The 19,551-nt window shown below is 39.5% G+C and overlaps 2 protein-coding genes across 2 annotated transcripts; one reads left to right on the forward strand and one right to left on the reverse strand.

Moving 5' to 3' along the window:
* Positions 1-1,424: 1,424 nt before the first annotated feature.
* On the reverse strand, positions 1,425-9,927 carry LOC111340677 (uncharacterized). Its single transcript, XM_088730031.1, has 5 exons — positions 9,373-9,927; positions 9,157-9,230; positions 6,718-6,764; positions 4,140-6,024; positions 1,425-3,786 (listed from the first exon to the last, which is right to left on the reverse strand). Exons 1-5 carry the CDS (start codon positions 9,464-9,466, stop codon positions 3,403-3,405), a joined length of 2,484 nt encoding a protein of 827 aa, XP_088586157.1. The 5' UTR covers positions 9,467-9,927; the 3' UTR covers positions 1,425-3,402.
* Positions 9,928-12,116: 2,189 nt separating this feature from the next.
* Positions 12,117-19,352, forward strand: LOC148725577 (uncharacterized). Its single transcript, XM_088730906.1, has 5 exons — positions 12,117-12,379; positions 15,213-15,312; positions 15,952-16,257; positions 16,808-16,896; positions 17,596-19,352. Exons 1-5 carry the CDS (start codon positions 12,161-12,163, stop codon positions 17,851-17,853), a joined length of 972 nt encoding a protein of 323 aa, XP_088587032.1. The 5' UTR covers positions 12,117-12,160; the 3' UTR covers positions 17,854-19,352.
* Positions 19,353-19,551: the final 199 nt, after the last annotated feature.

Consider the following 19,551-nt stretch of genomic DNA (forward strand, 5'->3'; position numbering starts at 1 on the left):
CCACTCCCCCCCCCCCAAAAATATCTTACTCTCCCTGGTCCCTTGTAACCATTGGCTTAAGTCACGAAATGAAATACGAGATCATGCTAAGTATAATAGAAGAATAATTAAAGAACTTTACAAAATGAACTATCAAGTCACAAAAAATAATAAAATAAAATAAAAAACTCGTAGTCGAAAGACTTACTTGATTTAGCTTTTTCTACCCTGGGTACCAGTGAGACGTTTTGGTTCACGTTTCATTTGTTTACATAATAGCACAAGGTAGGGTTTCTCTCTCTCTCGGAGTGTGCCTCACTGCTGTTTTGTTCTGAGGTGGCGGATTACATTCCTAAGGACAAGTTAATTTTCTTAGCATCTGTTTATCATCCACCAAATATGTTTGTACATTCCCGGTGACTCCTTTAGATTAACCCTAATGTCTTTCACACCCGTTTCCTGTTTCATCACGCAAGGCTAAACTCCCCGGCGTCACGACAAAGGAAACGGAGACTAGTAGGTGTAATCATTGTTAAAAATGTTATTGAAATAAAATCTATAATGCAATTGATTCAGAAGAAAACAGGGTAAGACGAGCCGAAATTAATAAAAATGATTTGAAAAATTTTAAAAGTGAATGATTGTATTTAAAGTAATTAACCTGGATTTTTATATACCTTTATTATGTTTTGGAAGCCAACTCTTCTTGGGAGTGATGGGATATGCCCGCTTCTTGTTTTCGCTTTGCTCGTTGTAAATACGTCCCCACCATACTATCTTGGAGCCTGGCACAGTCTAGAGTAGCTGGTGCTTTACGAGCTAAAACGGAACGAAAAATTTGGATCACATATTCGGGTCTGCCCTCCCCGCCAAGGGCCGTCACTGGTAAGAACGTTTTGATTCATTTTGCTGAAAATAATCATCAAATATCACTATATAATGTTTTCTAATTCGTGCAACTGTAAACGGGTTAATAGTTGTATAAAATCAGGCTCTACAAATGAGACACGTGGATTCTGCGAGAGACTACATCTTGGTTCACCCTAAACAATGGGGAGGGGGGGGGGGGGAGGCTAGGACTAAAAAAAAAAAAAGGCTAGTAGAGAAAAGTGTGGGCCGGGGTTGGAGGCTAAGATTGGAAAGTAGAAGAGACTGGTTAAAACGATGTACCATGGTTTGCTTGTGTTTCCGGAAACTTTGAATCCCAAAACTAAAGTTTAAAACTTTATATACAGTCATAATAGTCATCTTGAATTCTATATGTGTAGTGTAACCGCACTGTCTTTTCGAATTCCCCACTCCTGCGAATAGCGAATATGGAAACTCTGACGAATCCAGAAAAAGATTCGTCTAGTTGAAACGTCTGGAAAGCGATCAGGGAAAGTTGGTCGGCAGGCATTCTTGAAGAAAAGGGTATTTGTAATGCAGAAAAGACGCTAAGTTCATCAATGTAAATCAAATTTTATTTGTTAAAAGATGATGCTGATGTTACATATGCCGGGCCCCGCTTTCCGCCGATTAGCGCGAAGGCAGGGTTATATTTTGACTGGGGTTTCTTTTCCTCTTGTTAAAAAGCATTTTCTCTGATAATTTTCTTTATTTTTTTTTTTCAGAGCATGCAGTCAAATTGTATTAAAAAACGAATTATACTGAAAGTGCTTTTAAGGCTCTCATATACGATTTCAATTTAATTTGCACTAACCCTGGGTTACCTTAACCGTGCTTCGATCAACCTGGCCTTGAAAGTCAGTAGAGTTATATCCATAAACCTTTTAATTGCGATGTCAAAAGTACATTGCAATATCTGCTTTACGCTGCAGTGCTAAGTGTATGAAATCCGCTACCTCGACATACACATCCATCTTAAATAAGGCCTGTTTCAAATGTCGTGCTAATTCCGTTCTAAGCTAGCTCGACTTCAGCACAAATGTTAAAATTCAGTCTTTGCAACCTAGATTCAAGTTCCAATTTCTTTCTTTTTGAACTGTAACCGACATATATTTCTAAATACATGTATGACTAAATGTGTTTTCTTAAACCTTTGTCAACTTTCATTCAAGTTGCTATAATTCTTAGTTGCTATAATTCCTAATTTTTTAATTGTAATACCCATGTAATTTTCGAATCAAGAATGGAAATCTAATGCATTTTCATAAACCCAGTATTTACTAAAAGTGTTTGCAACTTTTTTGACATGTCGCAATTTCTTTGAACTGTAACCAACAAATATTTACAAATTATTCCTCAAGCCGAATGGGCTCTGAGCCAATAGCCCATTCGGCCTTCGGCAACTTTTATGCAAGTCGCAATTTCCTTAATTTTGAACTGTAACAACAAAAAAAATTCCATTCACTTTTCTGGAAGGGAAACTTGATCTACAACTTGATCCTATGCCGACCAATTTAGTAGTCGGCATGTCCGATACGCTTCTCCCTATCATCACTAAGGCCGTGAATTCCTCGCTCTCCTTGGGACACTATTAATGTAATGCGCATTCGATCATATCTTTTTTGCATGTTAGACTGCGCAATATAAGTAATAAACATTATTATTATTATTATGGGCAGAAATTGAGGACAGCATGGCCGCTAAGCATGCGCATTACGGATCCTAATGACCTTTACAAATGTCTGACTCTAATAAGGATTTGTATGGCGAGAGAGAAATTCTTAATAATTACAATGAACTGAAAAGGATTTTCACACCAGCGAACGTCGCTATGTTATTGTGGCAGAATGAGGCTACTTTGTGCGTAGTTTTGAGGTCCTTACTCTCGTTTCCTCGGCAAATTACGCCAGCGCCATGTATCTCGCCATACAAACACTGTATATCAGCTAAAATTACCAATATTAAAGACGAGAAAGGTGCGGCCGAAAACCTGCGAAAGTCGCGGTACAAACTTGGGCCTATTATCTTTCATTTTAAACGATTTCTACGGCAGAATGTTGCATCCAAAAATTTCCTCAAGAAGTTAAAGATACAGATGAAATTACGAGCCAATGGCGCCCGAAATTGCCGAAGACATGAACAGTTTTGTCGCTTCTGCAGCACAAAACAAGATTCCGCCGTTTTTGAACATCAAAGTCGGAAAAGCTTACATGAAATATATCATTATACGTGGGAAAACCGCTGTTTTGCATAGATAGCAGCCTCCGATTGTATTTTTTATCTGGCTATGGTGTGATGTCCGTGACAACCCGTGACAGCAAGCGTGACTAGAACGTATGGGTATGCGCAACTCTTTTTTTAACGAAAGAAAGCTTTTGGTGCTTTTACATTGCCTTTAAAGATGTAAAATATACTTTAAAGCTTGATTCTTTACTTTTAACAACAATTTTGACATTTCTGTGCCAATATTTTGAAAGAAATGTAAAACAGGCATGAGCCCGCAAATTTGACCGCTGGCTGTCGGTGATTTCTGCCCTACTTCTCTATAATGAGCCCTTTGGCTTCCAGTACCGCCTGCCCTCCTTCAGGAAGAAATGGAAGGGTACGGGCAGGCACAGTAATAGCAGAAAAAGAAAAGTTTTGATCGTACTCCTTGAGACATTGTTTGAGGTAATGGAAGTAAACATTACCCGAGTATTTGACTACTTTGCCTGTCTTTTCAGTACGTTCTCTAATTCCTACACTTTTCACTATCACCTTGTCTGTCAAATTAAACGCTGTCCTACATTGTTCGCATCGTTGTACAGTCTTGGGGCAAAGTTTGTGGTCGTCCCTGCTCACCAACTGGTATTGTTTTCCAGTAATTCTTTCCGGGTCCAAGAAACCCAGCGCAGGACCTTGCGACGAGCTTTTTGTAACCTACAAGAAAAAAGGTTTCCGTCAATTACATTATTCCATAAAAGGACCTATTGGTTTTCACGACAAGGGCCTGTTTCATCCTACTCGTGATTCCCATAATGACGGGCCGTCTAGGTATCCATTTCATATTATGCTGCAGTGTTACCAAAAAATTGGCGAGAAACACAACACGACCAATATTACGATGACGAAAATAACAAATCAACAAACGAAAAAAAAGCACAAATATACACACAAATAAACTACCTGAAATAGAATGGCTAGATAATTAAAAAAGGGACCGAAAACCAAAATTAAAACTAATAAACATACAATTGAAATTGTTAAAGTAAGGGAAAAAGAGTTACAATTACCTCCCACTGATTATTATTGGCGCCTTTGTAGAGTCGCAAGGGAGTCACCACTTGAGGCTCTGGATCTGTTCTAGTTAGAAATAGCTCCGGCTCTGGAAGATTGCATCTTCGTACTTTCTTTGAAGGAGCTGCCTTGAGACCAGCAGCACTCGGCTTCTTGTAAGTGTTGTAAGATTTGGGTGTGAATTGCCGAAAACTAGACAAATGCTGCGCCTGTCGCTGGGGACCCCATTTATTCCAGGCGACGGGATCGACCAGGAAGTGTTCATATCCAGGAGCAAGGCGATATTTTCCCAAACCTCTTAGGGCCCTTTCCTCCTCTGCGTAGAATTCCTTGGTCCAACCTTCCAGTGTTTCGGTCACTTTGGCAACTTCTTTTGGCACTTCGCTCTCCCGCAAGCGTTTCTTTTGTAGCTTATGCTTCAATTCAAGCCCGTTGGTATAGAAACGCCCGCCTAGCCGAAGTTCTTGGCGAGCTGAATAAATGAGGCAAGTCTTGAATTTTTCAGAGCGGTGCTTGTCAAACCATTCATAAAAACCTGGGACCAGGCCATCCCAGACGTCCTTCAAGCTCGCTAGCTTTGCTTCATAGTCAGCTGGGTCTTCTGAGTCGGCTAGACCGTTTTCCAGTAGTATCTGTTGTTGACATCCGTAGATGTCAGCCATAATTCTCCTCTGTGTGCTTTCGTTACATCCCATTGTTTTCAGCTTTTGGGCATCTCGTTCTTTCATGTGTTGTGTGCACCACACGTTTTGAGCCTCCTCAAAAATATCTGTCATGCCTTTGGCTATTGCCTTGTCGAGGTCATGACCAACCTTCTTGATTTTAAGTAGTTCTGGCTTGGCAATGGCTAATTCACCTGCAAACCTGCGATAGGTTTCGCGGTCCTTCTTAAAGTGCCAGAAACTAGGGCCCGGAAATTCAGGGTGCTTTCCATTTCGGTGGTTTATCAGGGCCTCGTGACTGAAAGTGGTGTCTGTAAGCCACAAACCATCAACTAGTTCGAAGGTTGTGTCCACTTGCAATATACTGTTCCCAAGTACACAGAATCTGTGTACATCCTCTAGCACATGTTCAGGAATGTTTACACATGAGTATTGTGTTTTCGTAAAGGACACAGTATTTATGCTTGATACGCTCTTAAGGCTCGATATCAACGATTCCGCTTCGCTGTGCTTCTCAGCAGTATCCCGTGTTTCTTCAGATGCTTTCTTGTGGAACTTTCGGTTTTCTATCATTTTTGGTCCTGAGATAGTTTCACTGACAGTTTGACAAACTTGTTTTGACATTGTAGCGTATATGTTATCAATAGACAGTCCTTGGTCTAGATACTCGTCAATCGTCTCAGAAACTACAGGATCTTTCCGGAAATAGGCTGATACCGTAGGTTTCATGGCGTTACCATGGCGCTGTAAGATAAACTCTTTAGTTCCACCTGCCCACTTATACATGACCAAATACCAAGGCTTTGGTTCTCGTTCATTGACTGCTTTAACTGTGACAAAAGTCCTTGAAAATGACGGGTTGGCTTTGTTCGTTTTGTAATGTCTTGTAAGTTCATAAACCTCCTCCGGCGGAACATAATCCTTTTTGTAGCCTTTCGCTGCTTTTCTATTGGCAAAGAACAACCCATTTTCCAAATGGACTGTACGAGACCCGGAAGTACTGCTGTATTGGTAGTAGCGCTTTGCATTTCCTTTGGAAAGGTATGCTCCGTTATCATCTGCTTCTGCAGAAGCTATGGGTATCACCCTCTGATCGAGAGTAAAAATCTTATCCTCCCTTATAGCAGAGGGCTTGTGTTTCAAATCTAATTCTTCCGGGTTTTCAAGTAGGATGTTTAGGATAGTACAATGGTCCATATCTTCTGTTGTTTTTAAGCTTCTGAAAAAAACAATAAGTTTCTGTTTGAATAACCTAGTTTTGATAAGTGGTAATTTATTACACACCGAGGACCCCATTTTTGAGACTCATGTATAGATGAGGGTTTTATGGATACTAAGTGACTGACGAATGATGATTAAAAAAGATTGAATAAAGAAATGAAACAGTAAATAAAGACATGAATGAATGAATGAATGAACAAAATGAATAGAAAATCTCATGGGATATGATTGGAAAAAGCAATAACCAATGCTATGCGTTCTTTTGCTGAGGGGGTAGCTCGAGCAGAAACGCCATTCGCGTACCCGAACGAAACGCCTGTCGTCTAGGCTACTTACAGGAGATATCTAATGGACAGTCCAAAGAAAACGGGAGTGAGTAGTTCCGTTTCATTATATTTTTAAAACAAACGTTCCTAACACGTTCGTGATTATCCACTTTCACAGTCATAGTCACAGTCCTATTTATATAGATACATATTTATTTTCTGGAAACGACAGTGGAGACGAGGAGCATCCCCGTCGAGGCATTCTGCCTAAAGAACTCAGTCCGGTTCTTATTACCCAGTCTTTAGCCCGCATTTCATATACCTAGTGCCAGTTTTATATCCAGTCCAAAGTTTTATACCAAGTTCGTGCTTTATACTGACCCGGTTTTGGCTTACTGTAACAACAAGGTCAAACAGTTACATACTTGTCTTTATCCATTAACAGAGGCATGTTTTCTGTATCTTCTTCCATCTATGTATAAAATGAAATATAAGGAACTGTAATAATTATATTAGTCGCGGAAACGTTGCTTTCACTCGGTGGGCGTAACTTTGTACAACTAAATAAGAGGCTATGAAAAAGAAAGTCAGTTTTTCCGATTTAATGAATATTTGGTCAAAAATGTCGTTACCAACAGTACCACCCGTCTTAAGTTTACATTTAAGAGGCGAGTTCAAAATCAAACTTTATGGAAAAAGTCTGATGATGTTTTAGGGGATCTAAGTGGGTTATAAACTTCGGAAGCGCCCGTCAAAGACTTAAATAGGCTCCGTTTCCGCCGTCTCCGGGTCTGGTCTTTGATCCTCCTCCTCCCGGGGGGAGGGGGGGGATGAGTGTGGGCTCATTTTCCCGAACAGCGGCTGGTAATTGACGCCTAACTTCGACCCCGCTTCTCCCACTTTGGTTTGCATGGGTTCCCTGTGTAGTAGCCTCATCCATCGATAGCAGCTTCCGGAAAGAAAACAAATTGCCTCCTTCATTTTCGGGTTTTAAATCTCAAAAGAAGTCTCCATGAATCCAGTTATGATGGTTCTCAGAAACAGGCAATAATGGTCAGTCGTTAAACAAATCAGCAAGTGTCAAGTGTTCATCTTTGGCTGCTCGAAGCGTTCTCCTGATTTCAAAACTTAATGGCAGTATGCTTCTTGTAAACGATTATGTGTATATGTAAACATTTGGAGAGTTTGCCAGACACGAGTTCACAAATCTTTGATTGGACATTCTGGGCGCTTTCCATTGAACCCGAAATTCCGGAAATTTTTGTTTACACATCGAAGGTTTGGTCCGAACCGAATATTCGGGATCAGCTCAGGAGGTGGTCCACCTTGATCGGTCTGGTCATTTCGATCCGTGAGACCGAAGTGTCCCTTTCCATTTGGCAAAATTGTTGTCCCAATACCCCTCTCTTTTATCCTGCTTACAAAACCAACAACCAACCAAACGCGCAGTGGCCTAGGTCGGGTCTATTCAACCGGAATGTATCGGGCACGTGGAACTTCCGAAATTTCAAACCGGAATTTTTGTTGAATGGAAGGCGTCCTCTTTCTCTCTCTTCGGGGGAATAACACTCAGTCCCAAACAAGCAAGACGAGTGAATTAACGGCTAGATTATCACTAGCAGAGCGATGGATGATTACAGAATTCGCCGACAATCATATTAGATGTGGTCACACTACGGACTTTTACCAAGGTAAAACCGATTTACCTAGGGCAAATTCATCAAAAATCTTACGAGTTAAATTAATCTCGGGGTTTGTTTTACCTAAGTAAAAAATTCTGGGAAAGTCGCACTACCGCTATCGGCTTCCAAGGTTTTCACGCACAGTTGAATTTTTTGGAGCATAAATTCAAGAGAGCAAGATGCGCAAGGATCTAGCCGATCAAAGAGACGTTTTTTTCTTTTATCTCGCTGTTACTTCTTACGTTAATTCAATGTCTCAAGGTGAAACAGGCGAAGACGTAGACAACCCGTACCCCCCAATTTTTTTCATCGCGTGAGCTATGTCCGGTTCTGTCATCAGGACCTTCGCCGATGAGTGTCTATTAGCTAGCAACCTAGGTATTTCTTTTTCCCAAGCTATCGCTTTGGGGTAGCTGTCAAGGGAAAGTCTATTGTTCTCGAAACATATCCAAGCCCCAGACGATAAAATTTCCCTGAGGTAAGTTACCAAGGGAAAAATCAGTCGCACTTAAAAAATCAATTTCCCCAGGTAAAAAGTCTGAAGTGTGACCACAGCTATTGTGTGCTAACTTATTCCTTGCTCACCGATGTCCTTCCGGGAATAATACAGTTTTAAAAAAGGCTAGAACGCGCGAACGTGAATTGATCAAATCCGTTCATTTGTCAGACTTACTCTCATGCAAATGAAAGGAATTGTATGTAGAAAGTAAAAGAGAAATCGCGAAAAAATAAAACTTCTAATTAATTTTTGTCTTATGGTTTAGAATAAATTATGCTTTCAGATCAAAGCTGCGTAAATCGAACTGAACCAGTGCATAAAACTACGCGTTTCCTGTTTTTTACTCTCACCTATTGTAAGTGTATGGAATATGTGAGAAAATCTTAATTTTGAATGGGTATATTTCAAAAAGCTACGCAACGATCAAGAATACTAACGACAATATACAGAGCGGGGGCAGCTGTAGTGTCAACTATTACTTGTCGAGATATAGTGCGTCTTACCGTTAAAACCTTGAATGATTTTAATGTACCAAAGAGGCGGCGGGGATTAGTAGTTTTGACACTCCTGCTAGATGGCAGCCCGTAACGCACAGCGCTCGATCTCGACGATATTACGCGAAAATTGGGGACTGTGAACAGTCTATGTATTAATAGTCTCCGTGAACAGCTTTTGTTACTCACCTTTCGTACTTTATTTGGAATTTTCTTTTCTTCATTCTCTTCGTTTTCATCCGAATCACTGAGTACCACTATGGCTAAAAAACAGTCACATTAGGTGTTATATAACGTCGTGGCTTTCAATCGGGCTGGCGGAGATAACAACTAGACGGATTTTAAGAGAAAAGGCGGAATTCAAGCAGTTTAGAGAAAGTATGAATAAGAAGGAACTGTACGTACCTTCCGGATTTTCCTTTCGTAAGAACGCCATCGTGCCTGCATTCATACCGCTCGCAGTTGTACGAATGGTGACAATTATGCAATGGTGACTCATGACCACGTTTTGCTCCCGCTAAGATTCTAAATGAAATTTTCCAGACATATTCCAGGTTTCCCACCATATGTAATCACTGGTAATGTGACATTTTAAACATGATTTTAAAACAATTTAAAATCACAAACCATCAGTTGTTGCTTAAATTATAATCAAATTGTCGATAAGTTTCACAAGAGAGAGAGGAAACAAAATCAAACTCATATCCCAGCCCTCCCAACATATGAGGACAGTGCGGTGGAAGGTTTGTGTTAAGCTTAATGGTTGATGACGCAAGGGACCAGGGAGAGTAAGAGTAAGAGTAAGATTTTTTTTTGGGGGAGGGGGAGTGGATGTTTTGTTCGATTCTCGTATTTCATGTACGTGACATGTTGTCGTCTCGCCTTATTTCAGACAGTTATACCTTGTTTTAGATGGTTTTAGATTGTTTGCGAGTGGTTGTAGATGTTTTTTAGGTGGTTGTAGGTGCTTGTTGAATTTTTTGAGGTGGTTGTAGGTGGTTGTAGATGGTTGTAGATGGTTTTAGGTGGTTTTAGGTGGTTGTAGGTCGTTCCATGTTTTAGTGACTACGTAGATGAGATGTAAGGTTGATGCTGGGATCAGGTGCCTAATTCGCTTTAGGGCCCCGATACCAGAGGCGATCTTTTTCGTTAGTTTTTCGATGTGACTATGCCAATCGAGTTTATCGTCTATTATTACACCAAGCGATTTTGTAGCTGAAACCTGGCTCACTTGAGTATTGTTCATTCTAATTGTTGGAGAAGCTGTGAGAGTATTCAGTCTCTGCCTCGACCCTATTAGCATGAATTCGGTTTTAGTCATGTTCAACGTGAGTTTGTTCGCTTGTAGCCAGTTGAAGACGTTTTCTAGGTCTTCATTTAGACAAAACTGAACGTTCTCAAGATTGCTTCCCGCATATGTGAGGTGCGTGTCATCGGCATACATTCTCGGTTTACAATTTGATAAGCAATTTGGAAGATCGTTGATATATAATAAAAACAATAATGGACCGAGGATGGTCCCTTGTGGGACGCCGCAAGTCAACGAGTAGCTACTGGATAGCGACCCGTTGACAGAGCATTTTTGTGTTCGGTTTTCCAAATATGACTGAAACCATCTGAAAGATTTTCCATGTATACCATAATAGTTTAGTTTCGATAGAAGGATCTGATGATCAACAGTGTCAAAAGCTTTTTTCAAATCTAGAAAAATGACTCCATTGATTTTCTCGTTATCAATATTATATGCCCAAGAATCTGTCGCTTCCAACAAAGCTGTTACAGTTGAATGATTAGCACGAAACCCTGATTGGTTTTGACATAAAATATCGTGCTCTTCCAAATAGGCATATAACTGTTCATAAACTATCCTTTCAAACACCTTCGCCATTATTGGAATCACCGATATTGGGCGGTAATTGTTAGCATCACCGCGGTCACCTTGTTTATAAAGAGGGGTAATCCTTGCATATTTCCAGTCGTCTGGGAACGTCCCTTGGCTAATAGATTGATTGAAAATATCACATATCGGCACACAAATGAGATCAGCACATTCCCTGATAAGCCTAGCAGATATTTTGTCAAGGCCTGTTGCCTTTGACTTGTCTAGTTTATTTAAAAGTGAAAATACTTTAGTTGGATTGGTGGGTTGGAGCTTAAACCGTTTATCTGTTGCGGTAAGATATCTTTGATAGCTACCACTATCACAATTTATCTCACTGGCAAGTTTTGGACCAATATTAGCAAAGTGGTTATTGAATTCGTTTGATAGCTCCAACGGATTAGTTATCGTTAATCCGTTCACTTTTAGTGACGCCACTGGCGTTTTCCCAGATTTTCGAGAAGTTAGCTCGTTTATAGTCTGCCAGGTCCGCCAAGTCGTCTTGGGGAGGACTGAGCCAAGTGCTTGAATGTCTTTGTACAAACTTCGTGCAACATATCCTGCTACATCCGTTCCGGGTTTTAGGATTTGGGGTCATATTCCGTCATTCCGTCATTCCGTCATTCCGTCATTCCGTCATTCCGTCATTCCGTCATTCCGTCCTTCCGTCATTCCGTCATTCCGTCATTCCGTCATTCCGTCATTCCGTCATTCCGTCATTCCGTCATTCCGTCATTCCGGCATTCCATCATTCCATCGTTCCAAATTTTAGGGTCACCCTGTCTTTCTTTTATGCATTACATTAACGACGAACTCAGACTTATTCAAAATCGCTCAAAAAAACATTTTTGAGGCAAAAGGACGACTATACACCACACACTATAGGCGAGGCAAACGGTAAATCTGGTACATTCACTATAAAACAACAGTCGGCTACACAAACAGATTGCATGGGCCCCCTGTGGTAACATTTGAAACATGATCCACTGCTGGACTGCAGCAGCTTTTGAGCCGTCTAAATTGATTTTTCATTAGAATCTTTTCTTTGATTTGCAATGCGTAGTTTGTTATGTATGATCCCAATATACATAAATACTCGAAAAATGGGAAAGATTTTTTTTCCCCGCGAAATATGTAAAAAAGAAAAAACGTTTTTTCCCGTAGAATGTGATCAACAACCTTTTATTTGCTAGAGCCTGTTTCCGTCTCTGCTACTTCCCAAACAGCTGCGTGGCTACCAAGCATGTGCTACGCCTTGACATCCGGGAAGTTTAATTATAGTCATCTCTGTTTTTCTAATACACAAGCTGGTCGATGTTTCGAATCATGAAGTCGGGAATCGTTGCCTTTTTTCTACTCTCCATAGTATACGGCTCTAAATTGAGCCTCAAGGAGACCACAAAAGATCAGAGTACTCAAGTTAATGTAACAGAGACGGAGAGAGCTAACAGTGAGACTGTTAGCATCGATGTTCAGCAAATTCAGGTAGACCGTGACCAGAATGGCGGCTTTCAAGACGCTAGAATTCTAAAAGTGAGTTCGTTTCTCTTTTATTTCTATTTGACATCAAGTTTTATGGCTTATTAGAGCAAGAAGAAGAAGTGAGACATCGAAGAACATTTAGCATTCTAGTTCGACTGTTTCTTTAACTTCGATCGAAATTCGATATGCCCATAATTAGTAGGCCATGACGTGAACATGCAGAAATAGAGATGTGGTTTTTATGGACTTTGCCCCGGTTTAAACCTTATATAATATTTGTTACCAGATACAGATAGTTTGTTCAAGTTCGTTAAAGTTTTCTCGAACTCATTTTGTTGTTTAAACTAGTGTATTGACTTTTATACGATGGACACCGTGGTTTTTTTAACTACACGAAGACAGTGGTGATTAAATTTATCGACAGCACCTCGAATAATTATTCTGGAAGCCCTTAGGGATAAGGTGTCTATTTGGTAGATTATTTACATGAATTGGTAGCAACAGGAAAGAAAAGAAAAGGAAGCTCTAGTTGTTTCCTCGCAGATTTATCTTTTTAAACCTTTTGTGAATCCCTTCTCATCAAATACATGTAGATCCGTTCGTAATGAGAAAAATCCATCCTTTGACATAAAAACGATCTCAAGAAGAAAAAAAAAACCAAGTAGATGAACATCTGCTACATGGATACGTAACTGAGTCTATTTTGAAATCAGCCAGCCAATGATTTTTAAGTCTTTTCTGTGGTAATCAAACATAACAAACCTTCTATGTACTGTTTATAATGATACTGAATGTTGCAAGTGTTAGGTTTACGCCTAACTGATAGCAGTAGTTTTTCACACCGTTTTCATACACAGCAAGAAACACAAGGATTGGTGGGGTCTTACAAGGGCTATTCATCTACAATACATGTACAAGACCAAAAAATGTCAAATGCAACTGAGCATTTTGGAACTGTATTTGACTTAGCAATGGAATAGTTTTTTTACAAAGTAATTGAGTGATCAGTAAGGGAGATATGACGTTACTGTAATGTGTGCAAAGGTAGAATTTTCTAGTCAATTAATACTGTAGTTTGTAAGCTAACTAACTAATGTTACAAAGACATACATAATTATAGTGACTTTAGACAGTACGAGTATGAGAGCAACAGTAATTGGGGTCATGTGAGAGTATATGGCATGTCCAAACTGAAGACATGAAGCGAATTGAGCAACAAGGATGTGTATTGTGCTTAGGATATGTAGTAATTTACTCACTTTATATCTTGTATAATTTAAGTAATAAGAAAGAAAAGAAAATGGGAAAGAAAAAATGTTAGGAATCAGGCCCCGGTTGTTCGAAGGATGGATAATGCTATGCACTGGATAAATCTCTATCCAGTGGATAGCGCAGTACCTTTTGTTAACACTTGTGACCTCTCACGCGAAAACGTTCCTAATGGTAGCCGTTCGAACTGTGAACGGAACGGCAAGCGAACAGGTGACGAACGGGACGAACGGCTTGGAAAGCGGTTCAAAACGGATACAGTGAATGGATGAACGGCTAATTAAAATTTTCGAACGGATGAGGTCAAACGGATGAACGGCTAGTGAAAATTTTCGAACGGACAAGGTTGAACGGATGAACAGCTAATTAAAATTTTCGAACGGATGAGGTCGAACAGATGAACGACTAAATAAAATTTTCGAACGGATGAGGTTGAACAGATGAACGGCTAATGAAAATTATCAAAGGGATGAACGGCTAATTTTTCGAACACTGAGATGAGCCTCATAGATGAGATCGAATGGATAAACGGCTAAGCGGTCAAACAGATGATGGCCTGTAGAAATTATTTGAAGAGATGGTTTCGTCAAAACGAGTGCCGACACAGGCGTCCCAAGCTCTTGTCTTGAGCCAAAGCAAAGGATTATTTCATGAAAGCATCACGCGTTGGGTGAGGCGGTGTTAAGTAACGCAAGGTATTTAACACAATCTGTGAAAAGATAACTTGAAACGAGTCAAAACTCAATCATTTGAATAACTCTACTTCGCTTTCAGCGCATTCAAATGGATTATAATTAATATTTTTATCATTGAATTCGACCGATTAAGATAAGGTACAACCAAGGAACTTGCACACGAAAAGCATAGTTCTCAACTTCAATTAGGGTTTAAATTTCCATAATCCCAGCTTCCCTGTCACTCCATCAAAAATGTGTTGCCTTGGTAACTGCTAACAACTTGTGTCAATTACCGCCATTTCACACAGTCACAAAATGGAGAATTCAACGAGAGAAGATATGGATTGCGATCACACTGAAAATGTTTCTGCCGTCGTTGCCAAAGTGCGAAGTGAACGGCTGATGAATTTTCTCGAACGGATGATGAAGATTCAAGAATGGATAGCTGGAGGTGTTCGAACGGATTATGAATATTCAACAACGGATAGCTAGAGGCATTCGAACAGATGATGAAGTTTCTTAAACGGATAGCTCAAACGGTTCGAACGGATGATGAATATTCAAGAGCGGATAGCTTGAGGCGTTCAAACGGCATGCCAATCCAGTCGAACGGCCAATGAACGGCTGGTGAATGGCTATCTGATTAAAAACGGTTAACCGTTTGGAATGTTTTCCCGTGAGAGGTCACACTTATCTGCTGGATAGCGATTTATCCGTTGGATAGAGTTATCTGTCTTTTGAACAACTGTAGCCAGATGGTGATTTTCAAGGGCTGATTGTGCATTTTTGACAAATCTTAGCTTCCTTGTAACTCTTGCTCATAAAAAATGAACCAGTAATTTTAGTGTGGGTATTTTTTTCACCTGTCTACTTACTTTGCAGGTGTTGTGATGGGAAATTAATAGTACACTGTTCATAATTTTTTTTATCTCTATCAGGTAAACATCCGAGTCAGTGTTGTGGATGGCGTAGTGCATGTGAACAACACCAAGGCCATTCATAAGGCTGTCACAACTTTCCACTTCTATGCAGAAATTGGTAAGGCAATTCAAACTTGTACCAGCCTTGTGCTCATTTGGATTGAGTTTTGAGCTGTGTTTATTTGCAGTATCCATTGTTTTAGTAGCTTTCAAGTACAGGTACACTAAAAAAGTTTAAGGATTTGTGAGGAGGTTCAAAAGAAGAATATTAATAGAACTTTATCAAGAAAAGGTATAACAGCCTCTCTTATGAGATTGAAGCCATAACAGGGTGCTCAAAAGTTAGCACTGTTGTACTTGTCATAGAATTGACTAAAATGCCTCAACAGCAACCAAAGCTCCTGATGATATTTTATGAACTGTACAAGCCCCCTTTTTCATTTTTAAATGTTCCTCATAAGAGTATTTTTATCAAAGAATTGAACACTTTTACATTGTCTATGTACATGTCCATGTATGTCTGCTGAAGTAAAAAAATAGATAAAGTAAAAAAAATACCTCTGTAAAAGTTACATGTAAGTGCACAATTAATGCCAGATTTGAGAATGGAACCCTTGTATTGGTTGTAAAGGTAGGTGTTCTTGGTGCTGTGCCATCCTTGCCCCCCATCAAGGTCAGGTTCTTGGTGATTTATACAGAGGTACAAACTATGGTGTGTTTGTTGTATATTATGTTTAACTGTCACATACTATTGCAGATGAAATTGGCAAGAACCGTGAGGTACTTCAGCACATGACAAAGGTGCCTATTGTGATCAGGGTGTTGGTCAACGAGTCAGAACAGATAAATGAGCAGGAAGTTTTCAAAGTGCTGCAGGTGCAGGAGGAAATTGTTGAGGTGGATAATAAAGCAGTGAAACAAATTAAAGTGACGCAGCTTGTGTTGAAACTAGATTCTGCCAACAATGAATTGATCCGCAAGCGTGTGATCACAAAAATTGAGCTGAAAGATTCTGCTGTACACAAAATGCCCCAGGAGAAAGACAATCATAAATATCCTGATGGTAAGTACTGCATGTCCCTTTTGCTCTGCATTGTTTCTCATTTGCTATTTTGGATGATGGTTTCCATTGCAATTCATTTGTTTAAAGTTAGCTTTGGTCACTAAGTCTGTTGATGTAATGGTACTCTGTTACTCCAGCATCAGACAAAGCTTGCTGTTTTCGCTTCTAATGTGTGGTTGACATGATTTAGAACATGTGGTTACTTGTAGTGTACAGATCATTGCACCTGACTCAGGAGAACACTCAAAAAGCTTTCGAATCACTCACCTCCAGCTTGAGATTTACAAACTTCTCTCATGTTCTCCCAACATCCAGCATGAGTTATTGTGCAGGTAAACCATAGAAAATGTGGTCTTGTTTAATTCAAACAGACCTGGATAAGTAACAATGTTCTCAGTTGGCTCGTGCTAACCAAACCATAAAGAGCCAGGTAGACTTGCATTGGAATCTTTTTATTTTCATATCTAGATACAACCATACTGTATTATGTTATTTGTTCAGTGACTGCTAAAGTCAATTGACAGTTCTGACCCAGTTAATTTGCTTTTAGGCCACTTGCCTGACAATCCATACAGCGACCCATCAAACCCAAAACCCAAGCCAGCCCAGCTTCCAGACCATCCCTTGGAGGCTGACACGGTAAAACATTAAACTCAACATTCTAACGCATGCAAAGTAGAGAGTCACTCATGGATTTACCTGGATTGTAAAATGTGACTCCCAACACTGTTGACTTTTCTCAAACATCTTCCTACATGTACACATATTTTGAACTCTGTCTACATTCAACAGCTCAAGTTGATACAAACTTGAGAGAGCGACTTTAAAATATCATACCCAACACATAAAAATTTGACTTTTTGGAAACACCTTACTTCAAAATTTTCAGTAAACCCTGTCAGAAATTATAGCTATAAAAGAAACAAAATTATATTGTTAGTGTTGAACTACGGTATTCACTGTTTTTTCAGTTGTATTTTGTAATTACTGTTAGGTGGTTATGTGAAAGGTTCTCTTTGGTGGTCTAATTTTATCTGCAAGAAAAAACCCTTGGACAGGGAGGCATTGTAATCGCATTGTTATTTTACAGTGTTGTTAGCTTTGAAAATCTGTGAGTGAGTGTTTCAAAAGTTATTAGGATGTATCTTACAATGTAGAGTTGCCATGTCATTTAACAAAATATTCTTCACACCTACATGCATGTTTCGCAAAATTGTGTACTATTAGCTGCATTGAACTCTCTACAGAGTACAGTGTGTTTATACTCGCTTACAGGCTTAACCTGTGTAATATGCAGTAGTTTCTAATACACTTTTTTGTTTCTATTTTATATCTTAGTCCAAGGATGGACTCTGCTCAAAGTTCCACAAGCTGCCATTTGCAGCTCGCTTGGCTATCTTTGCAGTGGTGGCTCTTATTGGCATCGGCACCTTCACCTGCTGCTTGTGGGTGTTCTGCTGCAAACCACCAGCATCAGGCAAGAAGATCGACCTCAAAGACTTTGAGGACAAGTTTGCGTACGATGGGGAGTTTGAAGCTCCAGCTCTGGAACAAAAGGTTCCCATTGAAAAGCAGAAGCTGGTCATTGATGCGTGAAAATGCCTATCAAAAATAATGCACTTGTAATTGTTAAAACGTACACTAGTTAACTTTTTTTCTTCTTTGTAATGTTAAGTTGCTCTATTTGTCTGACACAGTTGGGTTGTTACATATCAAGCATTATGAATTATACTGAAACTGAATGTGTTCTGATATTTAGTATTGTGTAATGAAGTGCAAAGGTCAAGAAGTTTGAATCTGATCAGGGCTACAGTGAGCTCTGATAGGTAGATGTTTACCACTGAGTTTGTGTTGATCTGGGATTCATGTAGCTTTCTTTTATTTCCAACTTAAAATCTCAAAGCTTTGTCATCCATTGGGATTTATGATTTTTTTTTTATTTACAAGATTTGCCAACAGGCAGGGACACCACAACAGCTTTGCACCAATTACTGCGGGCCCAGTAACCCATCCCAGGGGAGGACATCCATCACACAGTAATCTCGCGTGTGGGAAATTAACGTCTCCTACCCCTAACCCTTTAGGATACGGGACCTCCATTTATTCGTCCCTATCCAAGAAGACTAGAATATCTAACCGTTTCTTGATATTATAGAAAGGCAGCATATTCTTCTCAATTATTTTAAGACCTTGAGCGTTGGTCCAGCCGGGGCTCGAACCCTCGACCTCCCGCACAATATCCATTGAGCTAACCGTGAGGCAGTTAGCTCAATGGAAAGAGCTCAATGTGGCGGTTAGTTCAATGTGAACTCAAAGTTGATAATCCTGACCAAAATTATTCTGTAGTTGATAAGTTTGGGAACAACCTTCCAATTAAAATACCCCAGTCTAGAAAGTTTTGATTAAAGTTGAATTTTGTGAAGCTTGTGTACCTTCCACTCTGTCAGACAATTAGAGATGTTGGTAGTATTTGTGACTTGTATTATTTTAAGGTTGCATTTTAAGGTTAGTGCCCATGGATAAGACTGTTTAACTTGTTCCACCAATTGCAAAGGCAAATGAAGACAATTGTGTTGGAAAATGTAGCAAACAAAAAACTATTTTGATCCCTAACCTAGTAAAAAAGGTTTGGTGCCTCTATTTCCATTCTGGAAAAGTTTACGAAGAGCAAAATTTTCCAACTCTCATGACCATGATGACAAAGCTTTGGTCACTGTCACTGAAATTTTTAAAGTTCACAGAAAGACCATCGTCTCTTGAATTTGGTGGGAGGAACTACTTTCTATCCATTGTACTGACAGTATTTTGCATGTTGGTTCAGCTAAAGTAGGATGTCTTCTTTTGTCTTTTGAGAGATTGCAGAGCAATGCTTCCTGCAATGTTGTTTTTTAGTGTCCCATATTGTAGCTTTGATTTTTAATTAAACAGTCATAATAGATAGTTGAATTGCCTTGTTTGAATAATGACTTGTTTATTAACCTGCTGTTGCATTTTACATGTAATGGTTAAAACGATAAAGTATTATGTAACTTTTGTTTGTGTATATAGATGTAAACACTTGTTAAAAATAAATGTGCATGGCACGCTGAGGAAAAGTGGTTTTTGAGTCTGTCCACACTGAAAAGTTTTTTCCAGGAAAATTGTTGTGGGTTTATTGTGTAAATTTGGGTGTAAGTCCATGCTGAGTCACTTGAGGTTTGTTCTCCTATTCTCTGGCTTATATAGTAATATTATTATCTGTGAACTGTCTGCCTGTGCAGTATCCTTGTGAAAATTCCTAGCCTATTGAATTAA

The sequence above is a fragment of the Stylophora pistillata genome, chromosome 8 (assembly GCF_964205215.1).
Source record: "Stylophora pistillata chromosome 8, jaStyPist1.2, whole genome shotgun sequence".
In the NCBI taxonomy this organism is placed as follows: Eukaryota; Metazoa; Cnidaria; class Anthozoa; order Scleractinia; family Pocilloporidae; genus Stylophora; species Stylophora pistillata.